General features: G+C 34.0%; 1 protein-coding gene and 1 long non-coding RNA gene across 2 annotated transcripts in view; one reads left to right on the forward strand and one right to left on the reverse strand.

Annotated features, from left to right (window-relative positions):
- LOC141386313 (uncharacterized) overlaps positions 1-25,436 on the forward strand; it is a 152,329-nt gene that overhangs the window by 109,008 nt on the left and 17,885 nt on the right. The gene's annotated exons all lie outside the window — the stretch shown is intronic.
- Positions 4,358-10,688, reverse strand: dmrt2b (doublesex and mab-3 related transcription factor 2b). Its single transcript, NM_001079976.1, is given in 3 exon segments — positions 4,358-5,049; positions 8,566-8,662; positions 10,383-10,688. Coding segments are annotated over 3 exon segments (1,095 nt in total).

The following is a 25,436-nucleotide window of genomic DNA, read 5'->3' on the forward strand; positions in this document are numbered from 1 at the left end:
TACTAATATATACTTTTGAAGTACCAATATGGAGCCTTCAAGTACAAATGTGTCCCTTTTGAAAAGGTACCACCCCAGTGACAGCTTGCATATTTCTGAGAATGTAATGTTGAGTGCGTAAAGCCCTTTAATTTGTTGTTATAAAACAAGTTTTAATTTTGTTGTCGACAAGTTTATCCCTCACAAGAGGAAACTGCATACGTTACTCTTAAAAATAGATATTCACTATATTCGTAATCAATTAGTCTTATGTTGCACAGATATGTTTTTAACAATAGGCAAAAATTCACAATATAGTAGGTGCTGCACGATATTGGAAAAATGTGGCATTGTGATATTTTTTTATTTTGCGATATATATACGATTTCACCAGATGGCTTATGGTCTGAGTGGTACGGTACGATATGGTTTGGTACGCTTTTATGGTCGTTTCCACTGTCAAAAGGTACCAAAAAGTAAACCATACTGTACCACTTTTTGGATACCAAAAGGCGGAGCGAGATGTACAACTGAACACTATTAGTGTGCAGAGACACAGGTATATATATATATATATATATATATATATATATATATATATATATATATATATATATATATATATACCTGAGGTACAGATATATATTAAATAAATCATATCTCAGCCAAATACTGTCATAACCTAAAAAACTAAAATGTCAATGGAAAGCTTTCAACTTATTCAGATTTCAGGTGAAGTATAAACTTCAACTTTCCAGAATTGGAAGACTTATGACTAGTTTTGTGGCCCAGGGTCAATATAACATTATATTGTAGTTAAAGATATATAGTTTTAATGAATATTCTATTTTGATCAACTTGTCATTCCTAATTCTCCTGTGTTTATTTATTTATTTATTTTTTGGCTGCTTTGTGTGGTGTCACTGACAGTTGGCTTATATCTCTTCAAAGTGAAGGTACAAATGCACCACAAAAAATGACCTAAGGTAAAACAAAATTGGTTTTGGTGGATTGGCTCTCTAGTTCCTATAACTGCCTGCTGGGAAAGCATTTATATTATCATAGAACGGTGATTCTCAACCATGTTTCTGGAGGACCACCTTTACTGCATGATTTGGATGTCTCCATTGTCTGTCATAGCTATTACTGGTCTTTCAGTCAGTGCTAATAAGCTGATGATCTGAGTCAGGTGTGTTTGATTTAAGGAGACATGGAAAATGCGAGTCCTCCAGTAACGTGGTTGAGAAACACTGTCATAGAAGAAACATTACTGAAAACCATTTTGCGAACAGTTCTTTTAATATTTAAATGATTTTGTGAAGAACATTTTAAAATCTAAAGAAGCATTTTTCTACTATAAAATTTGATAAAAAACCTGTGAAGGTCTAAATTGCTATATAATTTACTTTATAAATCAGTCAAATGATGCATTTTATTTTTTTATTAAAACTTTCTTAAAAATGAAAAGTATGAAGAATGAAAATAAAAGAAAATTTTGTTAAGAATGCATTGAAAGGGGACTCTAAAGACATTTCTAAAGTTAAAATATATATATATATATATTTTCCAAATGCCCTTTCAATAAAGTGTGTTTTTATGTATTTATTTTGCTATGACCTCTAGTAACGTAAGGTTTATGATATAATTATAATATAAACATTTTTATTCTGTACTTTAAAAAAAAAAAAAAGTGCACCACAAGAGCACAGAGATCCCCGCTCAGTCTACTGTTCCTCAGGAAGGCTCCTAATGTGAAGCCCCTATCTACGCTGGTAGATGTGCAGAGATATTGAGACAGACACAGCGGAGGGCATGATGCCATCACACATGTTGACGCCACGCGGTCCAGAGTTGTCAAAACTATCAAGCTTTCCTATCTCAGATCTGAAATGTAAAATAAAGAAAGGATTGAAAAATGAGGATACACATACATTGTCTGCATGGGTAAACTATAATTCAGTCTACATGATTGTGATACGCTCCAAAAAATATTGCACAATGTCTCTGAACCAACACATTCTCTTACTGGAATAAAACTTTTAGGGATATCCTGATTAAGATGTACAAAGAAAAGAGAAAAAAACACTACATAGGTTGTTCTTTATATTAGAACCACTTTTTTTCTGAACTCTCATGCACATCTTTCTGCTCACTTATTTAGTTTTACACTTGGAGTTGGTTCGTGTGTGAGAGCCCTTTTCATCGTAAGTTTTCTTTAAAATTAAAAAATATTTTATGAACACCACAGAAGCAGTTCAAAGCACAGCTCAAAGCAGCCTGTAGCTTAAATACACAGATGTAGCAGCCATCACTTCAATCCAACCACTGTATGAGCGACATCATTAATTCACATTAAAGGAAGAAAGAGAGAAACTAATCTTTTTCAACACTCTTTCATTTCATCCTCGGCTACCTATGAGTTTACATCAGACTTCAATGTTTGAATTTAAAAATATGAATAATGTAATAGAAAAAGCAGAGTTAGTCGTGAACGGTTTGTATGTAAGAAAATCCCAATGTTGTTCTAACAGCAAAAAAAATGGTCAATTATAGCAAATATGCTGGTCTTTAACAGTATATTGTGTAACGTTTTTGCTGTTTGCTCAACCTAGTTATTTAAAATGAGCTGAAACTACACATGTATTGTTTACTAAATTTTCAATGGTTTTATGTTTAATTTACTTAAATTTGTAAATTCCTTCATGTTGTCCCAACACAAATTGATTGTGTAAAACCCAGCATTTTTACGTTGAATTGAGCAGCATTATATAAAAAGGGATGCACTTTATTTTACAGTATGTGTACTTATTGTACTTACAGTATTTAAGATACATTAGTTAAAAGAGGTTCAGGGGTTAGCCAGTATATACATGTACATGCAAAACAGAAGTGTAAAATAAAGTACTTTGCAAAAGTTAAACAACTTTGCTTATGAATGAATAAAAGTTAAAATATGTCTTACTAAACTGATCATCGGCTTTAAATAAAGATTAGTATTAGCAATAAAATAATATTTAAAAAAAGTTTAACTGTGAAATGTACCATTAATTTCTCAGATTTTTTTCTCCCAAAACTAATTCTGAGCTATTTGAGGTGGCAATGAAATTATACACGTTTCAGATATAACTTTTTGATGATATTAATTATTAAGTGGTTCAAAATATTTATAACATCCCAGTAACTTAAACCTTTGGATAGCTTTCACCTTAAAGCTTAAAGTATAAGCTGGCACAAAATACACCTATCATCCATATATATATATATATATATATATATATATATACAGTCAAAAAATTTGGCAAAGGCATTTTGCACAAAGAAAGAATGGTGAATGTATTGGGTAATTGTTAAACAGGTTTATTTACATGAAGTCCATGTTGTACATATATCTCATATGAAATTTTCAGAAATATTAGATACTTTGTTTGACTATATTAAGAATAAATCTAACACAATCTGTGGTGTCATATTTTTGGCAAATCATTGAGAAATGCAGCTTGTTTTAAGAAAAAAAAAACATTTATTTTTATTAGTAGTAGAAATAGAAATGTCAGCTGCTTAGATGACACATAATCTACACATATTTCAGTTAGTTGCTCCCCAACACTGCTCTGGTGAATTTTAAATTGAAAATGTCACAAAATGTTTTATTTATTATCATCCGTTTACGAATATCCTCAAAGACTTCTTTATATATCTTTTTAACAACATTTGTTAATGTAGGTTAATGTTACATTTGTAATATAGTGTTGTTCATTATTAATGTTTGTTTACAATAGCATAACATTAACTTAATGTAAAACTTTAAGTTTGTTTTTAGAATGCAGTTATGATAAATACAAAATTATGTTAAATGGCTAGTGTTATGTTCATTAAACATCTTGACATCCAATACGTAAAAGACGTTTTCTCTTGAGTAAAACAAATAGATTTCATTAGCTGAATACTTGGTCTTTCATAAAATGCAAGAGCAAATGCAAGAACTGTGTGTGCTTTCAGAGTCAGACAATATATACAGGCAAACCAAAAGTAAGGCCCAATGCTCATGCTGATGAATTAAGTTCAAAATGTCAGTATATGCAAGAAGACGAACATTGTTATCAGCTCTATTACCTTTCATCCACAGCTAGCAAATGGTCCTGAGTGTATTTATAACAGTCTAAATCAACCAGACCAAAAGGAGCCACTTATATTAATGTTGTATGCTCTGTATGTGAGTGTTTTTGTTTAACTCTATGCACCATTCACTTGCATTTTCTGAATAACCAAGGACCACAGTTTTAGCTAAAAATCTTCTTTACTGTTCTTAACTGAAATGTAAAAGTCAAGTTTTGTACTTTTAATGAATTAAACCTCATTATAAAGTGAAAAAAAAATATTATCTCATGAGCAGTGCCTCGACAGAAAAGGGTAATGGCCGTGTTACAGCTTTTTTGACGGGGTCTTTACTAGCACCCTCCACACAGTCCAAACGTACAGAGGCCTCATGTCCCAATGACCTGCAGCGTTTGTGTGGCGATTTTGCATGTATCAACACATCCGCCATGTTCAGTATTGGAGGAATGTCTTGCTTTGACATGATGTCAGCAACTGCAAATTTTGGTTTGACATACAAATCAGAAAAGCTTCTGTCCGGTGTGTTTTTAACCAAGTTGACACCTGGGCTTGTGCTGTTGTAACATTGCAATGGGGACTGAATGGAACTGAAAATGTCCCAATTCTTGCACACTCTCAGAGAGACGTCATCTGTCAGTGTGTCTAGAGTTTTAGATTTGAGCCCGTGTTGACGGAGATCACAGTCAGTCAAAGGTGGGCTGTTTTTGGAAACAGGCACAAATGTGGGCATGATTGGGTCTGACAACGGGAAGAAATACGGGGAGGGGGCAGAGGGCACCACAGCCTGCAGGAGGAGAGAGGGCAGCTCCTCTATGTCTCTCTGCCTCAGCTCTCTCTCCAGCATCACCGTCTCCAGCTCTTTATCAGCAAACGCTCTTCTCTTCCTCATCCGAACACTCACGGGGGGTTGGTGGAGTCGCTTCGGCCAGTCTTCCAGTACTGGTGGCTTGTAGCCTATAGAGCGTGAAAGGGGAGTGTTAAAAGAGTAGCTCTAAAAATCACAGAGACTATTTCAAGCTGTTTTTGAAGATTATTTCTGAGATTAATAACATCATGGTTAAGGTTATTAATATCTTATAAACATCAAAAGTTGCATTTATTTGATAAACAAACAGCAAAATGTCTAATATTGCAAAATACAACCACAAATCAGAAAAAAAGGAAACGCAAATAAAAAAAGAAAATAGTGATTTACAAATGTACTTTGAATTGTATTTCATTGCAGACAATATGAACACAAAATATTTCATGTTTTGTCTATTCAACTTTTCATTTGTAAACGTACATCCTTTCTCGTCCAACATATTCCAAAAAAGTTAGTACAGGATCATTTTAGGGCTAGTAATCAGGTAAATTGGTTAAATAATGAAGTGATTTGAAACGCATGATTTTAACAGGGGATTGTAATTATAATTTAGTGCAAATTCAGCATCCAAGGAAGGTCCAGTGCTGTAGGAGCAAAGATGGGCTGAGGATCACCAGTTTGCCAACTAACACATGAGAAAATTATTGAAATGTTTAAAAACAATGTTCCTCAAAGAAAGATATGAAGACATTTGGATATTTCACCTTCAACAGTGCATAACATAATTAAAAGATTCAATGAATCTTTAAGAATTTCAGTACATAAAGATCAAGGGCGCAAGCCTAAGCTGAACAATCGTTATCTCCGATCGCTCAGGCGGCACTGCATCAAGAATCGTCATTCATCTATAAGCGATATCAACACATGGGCTCAGGTCTATTTTGGCAAACCTTTGTCAAGTACCAAAATACATAGTTATTTTGTCAGTGAAATGTCAAATGTCAGTGAAAACTGTACTGTGCCAAAAGGAACCCATATGTTAACAGGGATCAGAAGCGACATCGACTTCTCTGGGCTCGGAGGCATCTGGGATGGACCATCAAACAGTGGAAACATGTACAGTACTTTGATCAAATTCAGTATTTCAGGTATTTTTTGGGTAGAAATGGACCCAATGTGCTCCAAAGAAGAAAAGGATCATCCAGACTCTTGCCAGCAACAAGTCAAAAAGCCAGGGTCGGTCATGGTATGGGGTTTTGTTAGTGCCCATGGCAAAGGTAACTTGCACTTCTGTGATGGCACCATTAATGCTAAAAAAGTACAGAGATTTTGGAGCACAATATGCTGTTTTTTTCCATGGATGCCCAGGCATATTTCAACAAGACAATGCAAAACCACATTCTACCACATTACAAAATCCTGGCTGTGGAGGAGGAGAATACAGGTACTTTATTGGCCTGCCTGCAGCCCCGAACTGTCTCCAATAGAGATTGTGTGGTGCATTTTAAATTGCGAAATGTGACAACAAAGAGCCCATGCTGTTGCCCACCTTAAGACTTGTTAGCAGGACGAATGGGACAAAATTACACCTGAAACACTTCATTAATTAATTTCTTCAGGTCCTAAACATATTTTGAGTGTTGTGAAAAGGAATGGCAATGTTCTAACTTTAAAGTTCTGTTTTTAATGTTTTGCAATAACCAAATTGCAATATGTGTTTATTTTGGAAATATATATATATATATATATATATATATATATATATATATATATATATATATATATATATATATATATATATATATAAATGATGAACACATTACAAATTGTTTGTCTACAATAAAAAACAAGTCAAAGTAAATTTAGAAATCTTTTATTTGCATTTTCCATTCTGTCACAACATTTTGTGATTAGAGTTGTATTATTAGAAATCATTAAATAGTAATACCTGTGATAAAAGTTGAATTTGTAGCATCATTACTCCAGTATACAGTATAATATGATACTTATGAAATCAGCCAAATATCATGATTTGCTGCATAAGAAAATACTTTTTTACCATTATAGTAAATTTAGGTCCATTTGGATCTAAAAAAGAAGATACATGTCAAGATTTCAATTACTTAATTTACTTAGGATTTGTTTTAGCAATTAAAAAAAATAGCAACCATTTTAAAAGGTTACATTTTTCATGTTTGGGTCATTTAGGACCAAGATATAGTCAAGCTTCAGACAAGATACAGTCAAGCTTCATAAAGTTTTGTTCAAATGTAAAATAAAATCTGAGATTTTTTTGGCAAAAATGCCTCTTGAAGATCGTCTTATTGTCGTTAAAAAAATTCCTATTTAATATGCAGTCAAAAAATTTTGCTTGTTGAATAAAAGTACCTTTACGTCAGAATTTTACAAGAGTATGAATAATTTCGGGCTTAACTGTATATATCTAATATAATAGATAGCTGAAGAAGAACAGACTTAAATTTGTCAGCAATGTGTTTCCATATGGTATTTCAGACACTTTTATTAATTTTGTGGATTTTTCTGATAAATGTACTCTGCATCCCTCTTAAATATTTTTTTCTTAATAAATGAAAATGTAGCGTTTTGAACCATCATGAAATATACATTTAAAGGATTTTATTTAACTTGAAAATTCAATTGAAATTTGGTGGCATTAACACTGATAATTCTCAATTTTTGTATTTGCATCATATAGTTCTTTTGGCATGGCTCATATGTAATTTGTAAATCCAATGAAGTTTGCAAAAATACAGAAAAAAAATATTTAAAAATGATTACAACATTAGATTGTGGCATTTAATCAGCAATTATAAGTTGTTGAATCGATGCTTTTAGCTTTTATGTTGTAAAAAAATCATTACTATTTTATGAAATAACAACTGTTTGGGTCCATCCTGACCTAGAATGTGAAAATATAGTATAAAAGATAATATAGATTTTTAATGCACTACCAGGGATAAAACTGTTGTGCTGCAATTTTCTGTATATTTGCTCTGTATTTCTGTATAATAGAATACCATGGTCTATTTTTAGAATACCTTGATTAGCAGAAAATGAACTGCAATTAAAACAACATTTATTTGAAATAAAAATGTTTCGACATAATAATTTTTTACAATATATATTCCTAACTGACAAGATTACTATCAAAACAAATTCAAAACAAACCTCCAGTTATGATCCAAATTTGAACACAACTCCCATAAAGTGCCATTTAATGTATTTCTTAATTACTGTGAAATTAGGCATACAAATAATTCTAAGAAATTAAAAATCCATTTCATAGTCCATGTGGAACTCATATAATTCATAACGTATAACTTCTCTAAACATTTTACTGCAACAAAGAAATGCACATTAAGTCTATTCAAATTTATGATAACAATAAAATCAGTTTGACCTTAATGTTGACACAGCGAGAAACACACCAGGGAAAATCAAAGTCCAGAGCAGTCATATGAGCCAATTTCTTTTTTGTAATTCCTCTATTCATTTGCATAATTTTAATTACCTTACACAAACATAAACAGATTTATTTTCGACAGAGGGTTCTGTGGTATAACGGGTGAACTAATCCAGTTTCTCCTGATGTCGCCTTTCGGGGAGCAATTGTGTTAATAAGATGTGCATTAATTAAGGCTTACCCTCTAGAATACTCTTTGCCAAGAGACTCGGTGCCCTCGTGTAGCGCTGGTAAGCTGTGCGTCTGAGAACAGCGCTGTTTTTCTGACCTTTCTTACCCTGTTGATGAGAACAAAAGCAACTCAGAATTAATTCATGGGATGGATGACATGAATAATGCTAGAAAACACTTCTGATGATGTTGAAATTAAGGCCATGTTATGTACCAAATATCTGTCTAACAAAGGCTTAAAACAAAAACACGATAATGTCTTTTATTACAGTCAGAAGAAGCGAATATTAATTATGACTAAAATATGATTTGAAAATAACTAGAGCATTTGGGATGATCGAAGGATAAATAAAGTTCAACATGATCAAACTTAACATAATTCAGTGTAATATTGTGGTATTCAAATCTATTGACAAAATACCACAAATCTTTACTTGAATGTAATAGAATTTAACAGTGTTTTACATAAAAGTACCATCTTTTAAAAATGTGCGTAGTTACAAAAAGGTAAACATTTTATTTCCTCCCAGTTGTGTTATGTTATGTTATGTAACATAGATGTTTACTACCATTGGAAAAAAATGCCAAAAACATGAGGCACAACAACACTATATTTAAAAAAATGTTATATCATTTTTGATTTTGTAAATATATATATATATATATATATACTGAAACTAAACAGTACTGTGGTATTATTTGAAGTGTATAATTTGTAGACAGAATCAGAATTAAAAGCACAAAAAGTACAAATGTGTACCCCATAGTATACCCTATAGGTACAAAAGTGTACCCTTAACGTACTAATGTCCACCTGTATGGTATAAAGGTGTATCTTTTCAAATGGTTTTGTGCCAGTGACAGGTTTTCTGTGTGTGCATATACACGAGCATGGCAGCGTTTAATATAATTTTGTATATAAAAATAGATTGTTGTTACAGTTCAATTTGCAAAAACTAAATTCTGCCCTAATACATTTTTTTTAATTGTAACAACTTCACTGTGCTCCTACAATAGACTTTTTTAAGATTCATATATTTAACACGATAGTGTTCTTTGAAGTGTGTAGGCTACTTTATAAACTGAAAAAAAAAATGGCTAAGAATGGTAACATATAAATTAACTGGTTTTATTCAGTTAGTAATATTTAAACTCAACAACCTTTATAGACTAATTTAAATTAAACTAATTTTACCAGGTTAACTCAAATAGTACAGCAGGTTATCACGTTATAAAGTGTACATCAGACAAGTTTTTGTTTTTTGTTGTTGCAGAAACTGGAATTTCCTTTTAAAATGTAACCCTATTTTTCGTTTTACTAGAGTAAACATGTAAGTTTAAATAACTATTTTCTACGTATTGACTACAATCACGTTTTTATTTTTCCTTTTACTATAATTTCAACCTTATTTAAAAACACTATATAATAAGGGCTAGAAATAAGCCCCTTTTGTTTGTTTATGTTTTTTGTTGTTGTTGTTTTCTTTTTTTGCATTTTCTTTATTATGTACTGCGATTGTATATTCTCACTTTTCGCATAAAAATAACTATGTAAGGACTGCGACATCAATACAAACATGTTTCGTATTTAATTTAATATAGCCTACAAATCGAACAGCCTATATACTGTACATAATTGCCTAATAATTGTCTGCATGTGTAATTTTTAGAAAGCGATGCTGAAATGTTTGTTCATGCCTGCGCCCGCCAAGTATATATCTGCTCAAAACCAATTCGGAGTCGGAGTTACTATTTTATTTTAGTTTGTGCAAATGACATTTTAGTTCAACCGGAGCACTACTGCCCTGCTCTGCTCAGTGCACCAACCTCTGTGGCCTGCTGTCTCCGTAGGGCGACTTGAGCTGCCATCACTCGCTGCCTCTCCACGACCAGCAGGCAGTTGGCGCACTGACAGTCCCGCCAGCGACACAGGCGCTTGTGGCCCTTCAGGCGCGACACGACGCCGTGGTTCCTGCAGCGAGCGCACTTCGGGCTGCGGCTGAGCCTGCGCGCCGCGGGAGCTTCATCCGTGCCCATGACCTCCCGTCCGGCGCAGTCTGCAACCCACTCCGCTTTCAGGCACTCTAGGTGGGTCGCATCTACCTGTGCGCCCCTATCCGCTTTAGTGGACATTTATGAGCTGTTCTCACAAACCCTCGAGGCTCATCATATGCAAACTTGATACGCTCCAGTGCGCAAGCAAAGAAAAGCCTCAGTGGAAAGTGCAGGCGAGACTTTTGAAATTATAAGCCATTCAGCTGTGCTTGTGAGTCTGGATGTTTCCTAGAAGGCGACTCTCACCTGGCTTGCCAGTGGATTTTGTAGCTACTGTCGGAATGCAGCAGTGATTGATCTCATAGGTACTGTGTTTCAGCTCACTTTACCCACTTCGTTCTCAATATTTAACTTTCCTCGTTGAGAGTTATTGACAACGTCACGCGGTTAATGATGATGCAATGCAAACTCCTCCTAGCTGCTCTTGTTACTCTGGGGTGTTACCTTTAATAACACAAGACAAAAAAAGGCTATTGTGACTTAGGCCTACTTGTTATTGTGTATTTTAGTTTATTTGTTTGATATTTTTCTTACATTTGTTTTGAAAGTTAGGCTATTTATCTTGTAATTGTTTCATAGTTCAAAATTTTCAAAGTTAGAAAACAATGGTCAAAAGTTTGAAAACAAAATAAAATTCTATATAGTTAAAGGCAAAATTATTAGCCCTGCTGCTAATAGTTTTTTTTCCTTTTTAAATATTTGCCAAATGATGATTAACAGAGCAAGGAAGTTTTCACGGTATTTCCTATAATTTTTTATTTTTTTATTTTTCAATATTATTATCCCCCTTAAGCAATATTTTTTTCTGATGATCTACAGAAGAAAAGTATTATGTTTAGAAATGTGTTGCAAATCTTAGAAATTGGGGAAAAATATATGGGGGCTCTAATAATTCTGACTTCAACTGTAATTTATTTTTGGGTATCACGTTATTTTAAAGTGACCTATAACGCATTTTGTTGAATTCAATTTAAATTGCATCTGCATGCCAACTAACTCTCATTAGATTATAAGACTAGGATGGGGTTAGGGTTTGTGTAAGTTGACATATACTTTTGACACTTTTAGTCAGTTAAATGTCTGTTAAAGGAGCAGTATCAGCAGATATAAAGCAGACAGTCTACTAATACTCAAATAAGAAATTAATTGACAAGTGGTTGCAATGCAAATTTTAGTTAACAAAATGTGCAACAGGGATCATCAAAATAAAATAAAAACAACATCAAAAAGTGTTACAGTTGAAAACAGTTGGAAATGTGTATTACTTAAGGTAATAAGATTAAGTAAATTATCAAATCAACAAACGCGGATAAATTCAGAAAGATTTAAGTAATGACACTGAAAAATATTAAAATTTGACAAAATTGACAAAATTTTTAAAACTTGTTATTTAATTAAAATTGAAAATGCATCCTTCATGAGTGGATTTCTTAGGGAAAAAATCAACAAATTGTTATTTTTAAAAGCTTTTCAGATAAAGCATTAAAGTGGCACTATTCTGAAAATGTTCTCTAGACTTTTTAAAAACATGTATATAAAGTTTAAAAATCAGAATAATTATGCTGTGCAGTTCATCGTTTCATGTCATAATTAAGGACGACATGATGGCTCAGTATAGTTAGCATGGGTTTCCTCCTGGTGCTCCCGTTTTCCCCACAGCCCAAAAACAATGCAGTACAGCTGAATTGAATAAACTAAATTGGCCATATATGTGTGTAAACAAGTGTGGATGGATGTTTCCCATTACTGGGTTGCAGCTTGAAGGGCATTTAATCATCTAAATCACCTGTAAGAATCATTCATTAACCTAAACTTGTCTCTGTTACATTGTAAATAATATTGCTGCTGCAGGTTTCATATTGTTACAGCTATTAAAATAGAAGCTCAACAAAACTATCTTGTAATTAAATCATGAATAATAATTATTAATACAAACAAACAAACAAATTAATTTGTGCAATATTTAAAAGCATTTTATTGGTCATTTATTATTGGAAAAGCCACTTTACTCCCAGCAAATGTGCATATTATTTATTGAATTAAATAACATTTAGTCCCACTTCACAATCAAGTGTCTTTGTCCTCCCTCGAGCAATGCTTTTGAAAATCTACTAAAACACACTGCAATCAAATGTAGGACACTTAACAAGTACTCAACCTGGAAAATTAACGGTATAATGGGCAGCAATAAACCTCTGGTGTCCAATGTTACACCAATCCAATGTCTTATATTACAGTAGCATTTCCCAAGTCTTTATCATTGTTCAAACCTGGTGAATATTCATCTTTATTTAATCCCATAAAGCATATTTATTAATATAAAATTAATATATTGAAGTACTGCTTAAACTCTTCTTACAGTCAACCAAAGTAATCCCAGACATCCAGTTTAATCGTTTGACACGGATAATGGTGACTACTGTATGGCTTTGAGGCCACTGTGACACTGACCTGTGTGACGCCCCCATGTGGACGAACTTTATATCATCAGGACCTGCTGGCCATTATATATTGTTACCTTGGGTGCCCCCCTCTGCCGTCTACAAGTAATCACACTCAGAATAAATGCAGTGTTATTCTTCACATGAAATTGTGATTTTTTTTTTATATTAATTTATTTTTCATAGGAAAGATATTTACTACGTTAATGGCACTGGCCATTGAACTTTAATATACTATAATTTAGGCATATTGTACAGCAGCTGAAAACACACATCCACAATTCAAACATTTATTATTATTATAAATATTCCCATTGTACATAATGTTGCACCTATATATACAAGCCATACTTAGAACCCTTTAAACTTGTCAACAATATTAAGATGTTTCAGTTCTCTGCTTTCTTGGCAGCTAAAAGGAACTTGATTGTAGCCTTTGTCATGAGAGAAATCAGATTATCAGTTTCAGAATCAGTGTATCGGTGTCAGATTATACTGTTAAGATGCCTTAGTCTCCTTAAAAATGACATTATTATTTAAAAATGTCCTAATATATACATCACTTTGTAGCATATGCGTTTTGATAGGTGTGTGTGTGTGTGTACCAGCATTTCCCCCCGAAGGAATTATCTCTTCTTTCTATCAGCTGTCACTTTTCATATTGTAAATTAAATTATGTAGAACATCATTTTGAAATTGAGTCCTTATCTTCATGGAAACACCTGCATATTGTGTGGATAAAATAGCCTGCTAAAATCAACAGTGCTTCATTTTTCTGGGTAGTCGTTATTCAGATACATACTGATTAATCAATTATTTTATTTATATATTTAATTTATTTGCCCTCATAATTTACTGACAGGTTTTGTACAGTAACTATGCTCACATATTACAGGTGAAAGATTTTTGAATAAAGGGTGCATTACTTGATTTAAAAAAAAATGAAGGAAACACAAACTATCTATTATCCATGATTATTTATTGAACATCAACATTGAATAACTGAAATTAAAACACACATTGCCTAAAACAAACTTTTCTTATAAAAAGTTCAAATAAATAACCTGAAAAAATAAATTATTTTCAGTGTTTTTCATATTAATTGTACAAAATAAGTAGTGTCTGTTCTAAATAAAATAACTCCTTTATATCCTATAAATAATATTTTAAATGGTGCATTTCTTGCATCTTGTGTGAACCAATATTTCAATGTAAAAAAGTGGCTGAAGAAGTATTAATCCGCCTCAACAGAGCGGGTTCTGAAAAAAAAATGACATGGAAAAACTTGATCTATTATAGGTTTTGAATGTCGATTTCAATTACTTTTTGATTAATTACCCAGCCCAGATATATATATATATATATATATATATATATATATATATATATATATATATATATATATATATATATATATATATATATATATATATTAGGGGTGTCAAAATTAATTGTTTCTTTGGTACACACAGACAATTTGGTATCGGTTCAGTAATACATCATAACAGGTTATTACGTACTTATGTCATTTTTCTCACATGCGCTGTGTGGCGGTAGCTTACTATAGTGAGGGAGGCGAGAGTAATTAAAACAATCCAACTACTTAAAGACGCAGAAACTCTGCACAATTCACTGTGTGTGTGTTTGCTGGACTGTCTTTTCACTGACACTGAAGTTACGGAAGTTACAGCAGAAGCCCCTTTTTCACTGTGATTGAGAAAATGAAAGTAAACTTCATATTTCTCTCTCTCTCTCTCTCTCTCTCTGTGGCTCTTTGACCTGCTGGAGTGACCTTTCCTCTCCTCACAGCTGTTACAGCGATACTTTTGGAAACAGACACGAGCGCATCTGCAGAGCGAATTTTCTCCTCCGCACCAGTCGCAGCTTTTTCTGTTGAGCATGTGACCAATTAAAGGGGTGTAAGAACTCGGTGGACAGGGCTCATAAAGCGAGCGGGATATTTATATTTCTTTATTTGCTATAAATGCTCATGTTGTTCTGTGCCTGTACTTGAGATTTTAAAGATACAGTTCTGACTGTTTGTATTAAAGGACAAAATTATATTGCAAATAATATATAAATATAATCTATTTATACATTTTAATATAAGAATTCTTGTGCTGTGAAGTGAAATACAAAGTTGTGTATGGAAAGTATCGTCGATGCACCGAGATATCGAATTAAACTGTATTGATGGCATGATAATCACAACCGAATCAAACCATGAGACATGAGACCAGTGTAGCTTCACCTGTAATATATATATATATATATAGACAAGATGATTAGCCCGAATTGGAAATTTTTATTTCCCAGTTGATGTTTAACGAAGGGATCATATTTTTTCAACACATTGTTATGCATATTAGTTTTAATAACAAATTTTTAATACCAATGACATTGATGACAGTACAGCATATTTCACTAATTTGCAAAATAAAAGCATTCAGCTTAAATTAAAGGTTTATTTACATAAATTAGTATCTTATTAATTATAGATATGTAGATATAGATATGTAGATGTATATGTATAGATATGTGTGTGTGTGTGTGTGTGTGTGTGTGTGTGTGTGTGTGTGTGTGTTTATATATATATAAAATAAGATACTAATTTATGTAATTAAACCTTTAATTTAAGCTAAGACTTTTTTTCAGAAGAAAATATAATAAGGAAAAAATTTTGAAGTTACTCTGTTAAACATCACTTGGTAAATATTTGAACAAGAATTACATATCACAATAGGGCTGTACTTAACAATATATTATTTTTATTATTTAATGATATTTAGCCCATATCCAAACTTGGCCTATGACTAGAAGGCCACCAGATGGGACCAGAACTCAGTTAGTTGCCCCTTCACTCAGTCAAACCCAACAGCATCAATATGCAGAGGCCACGCACAGATCAGTCTGGCACGTGCACATGTGAAGATGTTTTTCACATATGCCAATGTGTGTCAAGAGGCTGGAGGGGCAAATCTGGGGCCCGTGAAAAGCTTGTAAACGTGTGTGTGGCGGCAGAGCTCATGTTCTTCTCCACACGCCTGATGAAATGCTTCATGACCTGAAGAGAATCCTGAATCCCTGAAGTCACTCGCCACTGCCAATTTGAGCTGACATGCACTGGTATTGTTTGATCCACTTCTTATTTGCCTTCTTTTCGCTATTCTTTTTCTCTCGCTGTGTTTTTCTGCTCGTCAACAACCACAGGGCTTAAGCTTTATGCTAAGATGTCATGACAGGAAAAGTTGGTAGGAAAAGGTCTTCAAGGGTTTGAAACTTTTTAAGGGGTCAATCTGCTTTTGTGGTAGCCGAATTGCATTATATATATATAAAGGCTACAATAAAAATGCTACAGTGAAAAAATGCTTAGAAGGAAACAATAAATACTGTTAAATGTTTACTTACACTGTTTTATATATATATATATATATATATATATATATATATATATATATATATATATATATATATATATATATATATATATATATATATATATATATATATATATATATATATATATATATATATATATTGTTATATTATATATTTAATTACACTGTATTTGACTGTAATATAAAATGAATTATACTGTAGGACATTTGTGCAGTATGTTACTGTATTTTAAAGTTGCATTGTAAAAATCACTGTATATTTTACAATAAAGACAAACAATTCTGTAAATACATATAGAGCAAGACAAATGGTGCTGTAAATGTAAATACAGCATTTTTGTTGTAATATATATATATATATATATATATTAGACATAGTTTATGGGGGTTAGCTCGACCAACATGATGGACAGAAATTTTTATCAGATTTTTTTGTATATGCTGAATATTTAACAATCAAAATAATACCAAAATCCACATATATGCATGTGTTGATGAGCAAAGTTTGACTTAAATCCTACTCGGCGCCTCATAGCCATCTGTGTTTGGTGTCAGTGTCTGGAAGGTGTATAGTGAGGGGATAGGTTGGTTTAAACTTTTATGATGCCTCATCTTCTGTCATTGATTCTGACTCTCAGTATGTTCCATCAGGTGGAACAGATTTGATGTGTTCCCGCTGCTAGTCCGCACCACTCTATGGTACTAAAAGTACCATTACTTGCTTAAAAATGTATTGCAAGTAGTGTGAGATTATCTGTTTTAAATATTACTCAACGTATGAGTAAAAAGTCGCTCTTTCAAAAGTACTCAAGAGTAGTGAGTGTTGCGCTGTTATAAGCTGATGCATTTACATGTAATTTGTGGATGTGTGTAAACGTAACATTCTGAAGTGCAATTTAATTTAGTTATTGCCCAGCAGGCACACAACATCTTAAGAGGTAATTTTAGTTTAGATTCAGGTTGTGATGTCGGGTGACCAAAATTGACGTCGACCTGACGTTGGATTCTGACATTAACCCGATTCATTTCCAAACAATATGCAACATCCCCACGACGTTGGGGTACAAAGTCGATCTACTGTAACATCATGTTGACATCTTGTGCCTGCTGGGTGTTTAAGGCCATTTCGGTCAAAGCATCTGTCAACTTCTCAAGAGTGAACAGTATCTGGGTCAATAGCTGTAAAGATTTTTTGACATGTTTTTGGACACTTTTAATGGTTCCAAACTGTAAAAATGAATAAATGCCCCATGTCTTGAGGTAGTTTATTATGATGCAATTTACCTTCTATGTGAGATTTGATTGAAGAGGAATCACAGGACTGATTTTTCTAATCCCCATAGTCAAGAATAAAGTAAAGTAGTGACTGCAGGTAAAAGGAAAAATACTGTACCAAAAAAGTACTCAAGGGAAACTACTTAGTAAATTACAATTCCTGAGAAAAGCTACTCAAGAACAGTAGTTTGAGTATTTGTGATTTGTTACTTTCCTCTGCTTATTAGAAAACAGCACTGGTGCAAAATTGTTTAAACAATTAAAAGCCAATTAAAGATAATTAAATTTAATAAAACTATCAAAACTAAAAAGGTTATGTTTTCATAAAATCTCACAATGATGCCATTGCATAGGCTTTGAAGTACCAATATGCACCGTTAAGGTTCAAAAGTGTACCTTTTAAAAGGTACCACCTCAGTGACAGCGTTTGTACCTTTATTTCTGAAAGTGTAACATCACATTATTTATGCATATAATTTTTAGCATACTTTCCTACTACGCTCATTGCCTGATAAGTACGGCATGTTCCCTCCATGTGTGCCCCCACAAACAGAGGCAAAACTGTGTAATTATGGCCTGTCTTCCAGCAGAGTTTAGTCATCTCACAAGATACATTTCACCGTCTCTTTCTCTCTATTGCAATGTAGATGTGTAAGACCTGAAAACAAAGGGGCTGAGAAGATGATGAAAAGCGTATGGGAACGGCTTCTGCATGTGTCAGATGGCGTATGAATTTCTGCCAGTTTCAGCACAGGTTAATGAGATCTGCTAAATGTAAAAAGCAGTATGCAAATGCAGAGGTGTCCTCAACTGTCTTTTTATCTCTCTGATCTGGTCTGGTCTTTTTTTCCCATTGTCACTCTTGATGTATTCCTGTTCCCTGCTTCTTTTGTGTCTCATTTCTTTCTAGAAAAAAAAAAACCTACCTTTTTTAAGAATGACAAATTCATCATAAGTTGTTCTAATTCTCGCTTGTCTTCGCCTTACATCAGCAGTGGCAAACTAAAAAAAACACTAAACAACAAAACACGGGTTCTGGTTGATGTTCTGGAGTTCTCGTTTGTGTTGTTATATAAGACGAGCTGTTATTTAAACAAAGATAGAGCATTAAAGCCCGAAAACCCTCCTCTATTTTCACAGCCAGTCTGACATCAGGAATATGGGAGATTTTTGAATTGCAAAACATATCATTATTGCCAAGCATGATTATTCAAAAGAATCAGCTTTGGGGAGCAATATTAAACTGCTTTAATATAGTTTTTTTTTACCTTCACGCCAGACACAAGCAAAACAACAACAAAAGAGGTAAATGTAATTAACATTGTGCATATTAAAAACTCTATTAAATATTAAAGCAAGTAATTTTACCAACTAATCAGTCATGGTCTTCGTGCGAACATTTTTAAAATAATTTTTGAAGCTATTTAAAGACAGACAGGAGCAGAAAATTTGCAAATTAATAACTGTTTATGCATTTTATCAAGACACACGCTAAACATAAACACAGGGGAGCACTTGCTAGATTGCCTGACAATTATGATAATTGAGAGCTTCTCTCTCGTTCCTGTTGTTTTCCCTCATGTTTTTTTTTCCTGTTAATTTTAAAGAGTTCGCTCTCAAATGAAAATGACAAAAATGTCCAAACCTTGATGATCTGACTTATATGTTTTTTGACATCATAGAAAACTCAAGGAGAAATTTCAAGACACATTTAGGTTTACATTTAGCAGATGCTTTTGTGCAAAGCGACATACAAATGTGGAAGGGATAGTTCACCCAAAAATGAAAGTGTACTATTTAGTGGTCAAGTGGTCCCAAATCTTTGAGATTCTTTCTTCTGTTGAACACAAAAGAAGATATATTGAAGAAAGCTGAAAACCTGTTATCATTCACTTCCATGTTAGGAAAAACAGATATAGCATTTGCAAATCAGTACAAATTTCCAAATATCTTCTTTTGTGGTTAGCAGAAGCAAACAACTCATAAAGGATTGAAACAGGGTCAGTAAATTATTAGTATAATTTTTGGGTAAGCTGTCCTTTTAACATATATAATTACAAACAAGTACATATATGCTCAAATATACTAACAATTAAACTATTAGAATAAAACGTGTACTTTTATGTTTACACATATTAACTATTAAACAATTAGAATCAATAATAAGTACATAAATGCTTACATATATCAACTTATAAACTATTAGAATCAACAATATGTACATATATGTTCACAAATATTAACTAAACAATTAGAATCAATACTATACACAGTGCATCTGGAAAGTATTCATAGCGCTTCATTTTTTCCATATTTTTTATGTTACAGCCTTATTCCAAAATGGATTAAATTCATTTATTTCCTCAAAACTCTGCACACAATACCCTATAATGACAAAGTGAAAAAATATTTTTTGAATTGTTGCAAATTTGTTAAAAATAAAAAACCTGAAAAATCACGTATACATAGGTATTTCATTATGTTCATATATTGCCATATATCCTTACGGGCATCACAGTTGTTCTCACAGAAGAAACCATGCAAGTCATTCAAGTTTAAATTGACACGAGGGTGAGTAAATGATGAAAGTTTCCCTTTACATGAATTTTGTCGCTCAACATTTGCAGTTTGAAAAGGTAGCATGTTTACTGGAGATGAATGTGCAGCATCAGTGAGTACACTTGGCAGCTGGGCAAAACTCATAGAGAACACTCTCAGTTGGTACATTATAGATGCTCTCACGCTTCTCTGTTTTTCCCATTAAAGCTACTCATGAATCAAATTAAATTCTCCCACACACACCTCCACATGCTGTTTGTTGGCCCTGTGTAAAACACAACACACAGCACTATACAGTGAAGAAGCAGTTCTGATGTATAAATGAAGCATTCGAGTGTTCAATGTGCACTTGTAGTTTACTATATTTTTGAAAAGCATTTTCAGATAATAATAATTTAAATGCATGTATAATAAACTTCCAGGTGCGACAAGGAGGCGCAGTGGGTAGCCTTGTCGCCTCACAGCAAGAAGGTCACTGGTTCGAGCCTCGGCTTGGTCAGTTTCTTATATAAATATTAGAAAAACTAATCTGTACTTACATCCAAATATACATGCAATGCACTTGATGTGTTCATAATGTATTGCAGAACACTTCTGGTGCTCTTGAAGTGGGATACAGATAGGGTTTGGGACAGGTTTGGTGGGTAGGTTTAAGGGTGGGTTAAGGTGTAAGGGAAGGATCAACAATGTAATTATAAATGTATTTACAAGCATGTATTTAATGTAAAAACATGTATATCTGCTGCATGGTGAGTGGGTAGCATATTCGCCTCACAGCAAGAAGGTTGCTGGTTTGAGCCTCGGCTGGGTCAGTTGGCATTTCTGTGTGGAGTTTGCATGTTCTCCCTGTGTTTGCGTGGGTTTCCTTCAGGTGGTCCGGTTTCACCCACAAGTCCAAAGACATGTGGTATTGGTGAATTGGGTAGGCTAAATTGTCCATAGTGTATGTGTGTGAATGAGTGTGTTTGAATGTTTCCCAGTGATGGGTTGCAGCTGGAAGGGCATCTGCTGCGTAAAACATATGCAGGATAAGTTGGTAGTTCATTTCGCTGTGGCGACCACAGAATAATAAAGCCACTAAGCCGAAAAGAAAATGAATAAATGAACATGTATATACACAATACGCACATTGTAACTAATGGTTAATTTCAGGGCAAGTACATAATAGTTAAGACCAGCTAATATAAAGTGGGACCAGAAATTGTACAAATGAATACAAATCAGCCAGTAAAACAAAAGTTACAAATATCCGCAAGATTGCGTTGGCTAAACTGCTATACTTTTTTTTTTCCACAAGAACATTAAATATTTTTACCATAATACATCCTGTCTTAGCAATTTCTACAATCTAATTATATCACAGTTCTTCATATTCTCCACATGTGCCTAACCTTGACAGAAAGTGTAGTGCATGGGTGGAAGTCAACAGAAGTGCTTGTGCCAGCTGCTGTAATTAGCATCAGTCCCGTTGCACCACACCAACCTTGCCCACCTGTTTCACAGTGCTCATGTTCTCCTGCTAATGGGTAAATTAAAGATAAACAAGAGAGGCTTAGACTAAGTAGGTGCGAATGAAGATTGATAGATGCCTTTTGGAAAAGAGTCCAGACAGATCCAGAGTAGATTAGCAGAAACCAAAAGGTCGAATCAGTTATATAAATGAATGGGGTTAAGCTTCAGGACAGGAACGTTCACTCTGCTGGCTGAGAGAATGATATTAAAACCTTTGCCTCAAAATGTGTTCATTTTCTCACACTCATTCCACATCAAACCTGTAAGAGTTTCATTCATCTTTTCGAACAAAATGATGATATATTCATGAAATTGAAGAGATTTTGTCCCTTTGTTTGAAACATTTCATACATTTAAAAACAAGTTCTGCTCAAAGTGTACTTTTACACCAGTCAGGGGCTGAAACAGTTTTGTGTGTAATGAGTTACAGAATAAACATTTACTGTAATTAAATAATCTTTCAATTCATAAAGTAAAATAATCAATTTTGTTCATGTTTTGGAAATTTATAATGTGCTTGCCTTAAATACTGCAAATAAACTCAACTAAAGTAATAATGTTTGTTGTTATATTTCAAATAATAATTATATTTTTAACTAAAAAAGGTTATATTTATCAAGACACGTGCACATGCAAATACTGAATTGAGTGAGGAAAGAATGGCAATTCACTGAAATTTTTTTTTGTTGGATTTAGAAAAAAAGGATCTGAGCTCCCTTTTGGCTTCAGAACTACCTTAATCCTTCATGGCATAGATTCAACAAGGTACTGGAAATATTGCCTAGAGATTTTGGTATTGACAATATAGCATCAGGCTGACGCAGTGGCGAAGTAGGTAGTGCTGTCCCCTCGTAGCAAGAAGATCGCTGATTTAAGCCTCGGCTGGCTCAGTTGGCGTTTCTGTGTGGAGTTTAAATGTTCTCCTTGCGGCTAAATTGTCCATAGTGTATGTGTGTATGAGTGTGTGTGTGGATGTTTCCCAGATATGGGTTGTGGCTGGAAGGGCATCCGCTGTGTAAAAATGTGCTGGATAATTTGGCGGTTCATTCCGCTGTGGTGACCCCGGATTAATAAAGGGACCAAGTTGAAAAGAAAATGAATGAATGAATGATAGCATCATAGAGTTACTGCAGATTTGTCAGCTAAACATCCAGATTTGTCGGCTCCACATGCATTATGTGAATCTCCTGTTCCACCACATGCTGAGGGTACTCTATTGGATTGAGATCTGGTGACTGTGGAGGCAATTTGACTACAGTTAACTCATTGTCATGTTCAAGAAACCTGTCTGAGATGAATTACGCTTTATGACATGGTGCCTTATCCTGCTGGAAGTAGCCATCAGAAGATGGGTACACTGTGGTCATGAAGGGATGGACATGGTCAGCAACAATACTCAGGTAGGCTGTGGCGTTGACACAATGCTCAATTGGTACTAATGGGACCAAAGTGTGCCAAAAAAATATTCCCCAGACCATTACACCACCAGCAGCCATGCTGGCAGGATGGATCCATGCTTTCATGTTTTTGATGCCAAATTCTTACCCTACTATTCGAATGTCGCAACAGTAATCAAGACTCATCAGATTAGGCAATGTTTTTCCATTCTACTACTGTCCATTTTTGGTGAGCCTGTGCGAATTGTAGCCTCAGTTTCCTGTTCTTAGCTGAAAGAAGTGGCACCCGGGTTGGTCTTCTACTGCTGTAGCCCATCCGCCTCAAGGTTTGCCGTGTTGTACATTCAGAGATGCTCTTCTGCAAACCTTAGTTGTCTCGAGTGGTTATTTGAGTTACTGTTGCCTTTATATCAGCTGGAACCAGTCTGGCAATTCTCCTCTGACCGCTGGCATCAAAAAGACATTTGTGCCCACAGAACTGCCACTCACTGGATATTTTCCATTCTCTGACCATTCTCTGTAAATCCTGATGGTTGTGCATGAAAACAAATGGGGACAATCGAACTTGGGTACATTCCAGGCAATTGAACCAATTGTGAAAGCACCCTAAAATACTCAGACCAGCCTGTCTGGCACCAACAACCATGCCACATTTAAAATTAGCTGAATTACCCTTCTTTCAGAACTGCAGCTGATCATCTTGACCATGTCTACATGTCTAAATGCATTGAGTTGCTGCCATGTGATTGGCTGATCCTGCTGATTAAATCCTGCTTATGCTAACAATTTGTCCTAATATACACACATTATGCTTCAGAAAAAAATACAAGAAGTTGCTTGAAAAACTTAGACCATATATGATTGCAGTTGTGAATTTATTAGGCCTTATGTTTTATTTGTATCTTGCTTTTGTTGATACCAAATGTTTGCCTCCCCATGGTCATATTCCTATACAATTTCTTCACACTCCTTACTCGTATAATGCATATAAATCAGTTTGTCTTATTGTGAGCTCCCATTTTTGCTTTGACTGAGATAACTCAAACCTCCTCAGATTGCATAATGTCATGGAGAATCTATTGAAATGCTTTCTTTCTAAATAAATATGATGCAAACATAGGAATTCATCAACATTTTTCTGAATATGTTTGTCTTTGAATTTAAAAAAAAAACTGAATAATTTAGTGTGTTCCTGTCATCACGAATAAAAAACAGGGATGCAGTGGTTACTGTGTTCAGAATACCAATTTGTTTGAGAAAGAAGAGAAAAAACATTTTATATTAAGTATTACTCATATGTCGGTGCTGATGTCTAAGTATGAAGACCATTCATTTATTATTTAGGTAATTTGCATTCATTGGTTCTTGCAGAAGTTAAAATGTGGTGGTGTAATGTGCAAAAATAATTTCAAATAATAATTTGCTCTTGCACATTAAGGAAGTGTGCTTAAGCTTCGATGAGCAAATCTGAATGCTGTAAACTTGGTTTTCCAATCAAAGTTTATATGAGAAAATATTTGCCTAAATTAAATATGTTCATTCTTTAAAGCAACCTAGCATTTTCATTGATTAAATAATTGATCTCTTCAGAAATTTTCAGTTTCTTTGTGCTTGATTGGTGATTAATTTCCAACATCATGTCTAAAACTGCTGGATCCTAATAAAGGAACAGGTAAAATTAGTCTAAAAGCAATGAGCTTTTTAATAAATACACATCCATGTGTGAACTTGCAGATGAGAGCTACACTTGCCTCTAACTGACTTGATCCCATTTGTATGTCATGTTTTTGGGTCTCTGCTACAGCATGTGCGTGATGCCCTTTTTTCATCCGTGTCTTTTACACTCACCTTAGCTGTCAAACTTGATCTGCTTCTGGCTGCTTTGGCTCTCCTCCCTCTTTTTCTCTCAGTTTGTGTCTTTTCTCTTGTTGTCAATCTTGCTTTGTGTCCTTGCTTAGATTTTGTGCACTATTTTAATCACCATCTCCTTTTTCTTCAGATGCATCATCCTCACCCTCCTCTGTTCTCCTAGATTAAAGTTTCTTAAATTATTGTTTTTATTATCCTGTGAAATTTAGATTATTTTTCAAATATTTCTCAAGTGGTGTTTAAATGTCCTAATATTTCCTAAAGAAAATACGACGCCGGGGTCTTCCACGGGGGCGAGGGGCCGGCATCTCCGGATGTTGTGAGTGGAACTCTTCCAGTAGTGTAGTGTCTAGGATGTCCTTGCGGTTAATCCAA

The sequence above is a fragment of the Danio rerio genome, chromosome 6 (genome assembly GCF_049306965.1).
Source record: "Danio rerio strain Tuebingen ecotype United States chromosome 6, GRCz12tu, whole genome shotgun sequence".
NCBI classification, from domain to species: Eukaryota; Metazoa; Chordata; class Actinopteri; order Cypriniformes; family Danionidae; genus Danio; species Danio rerio.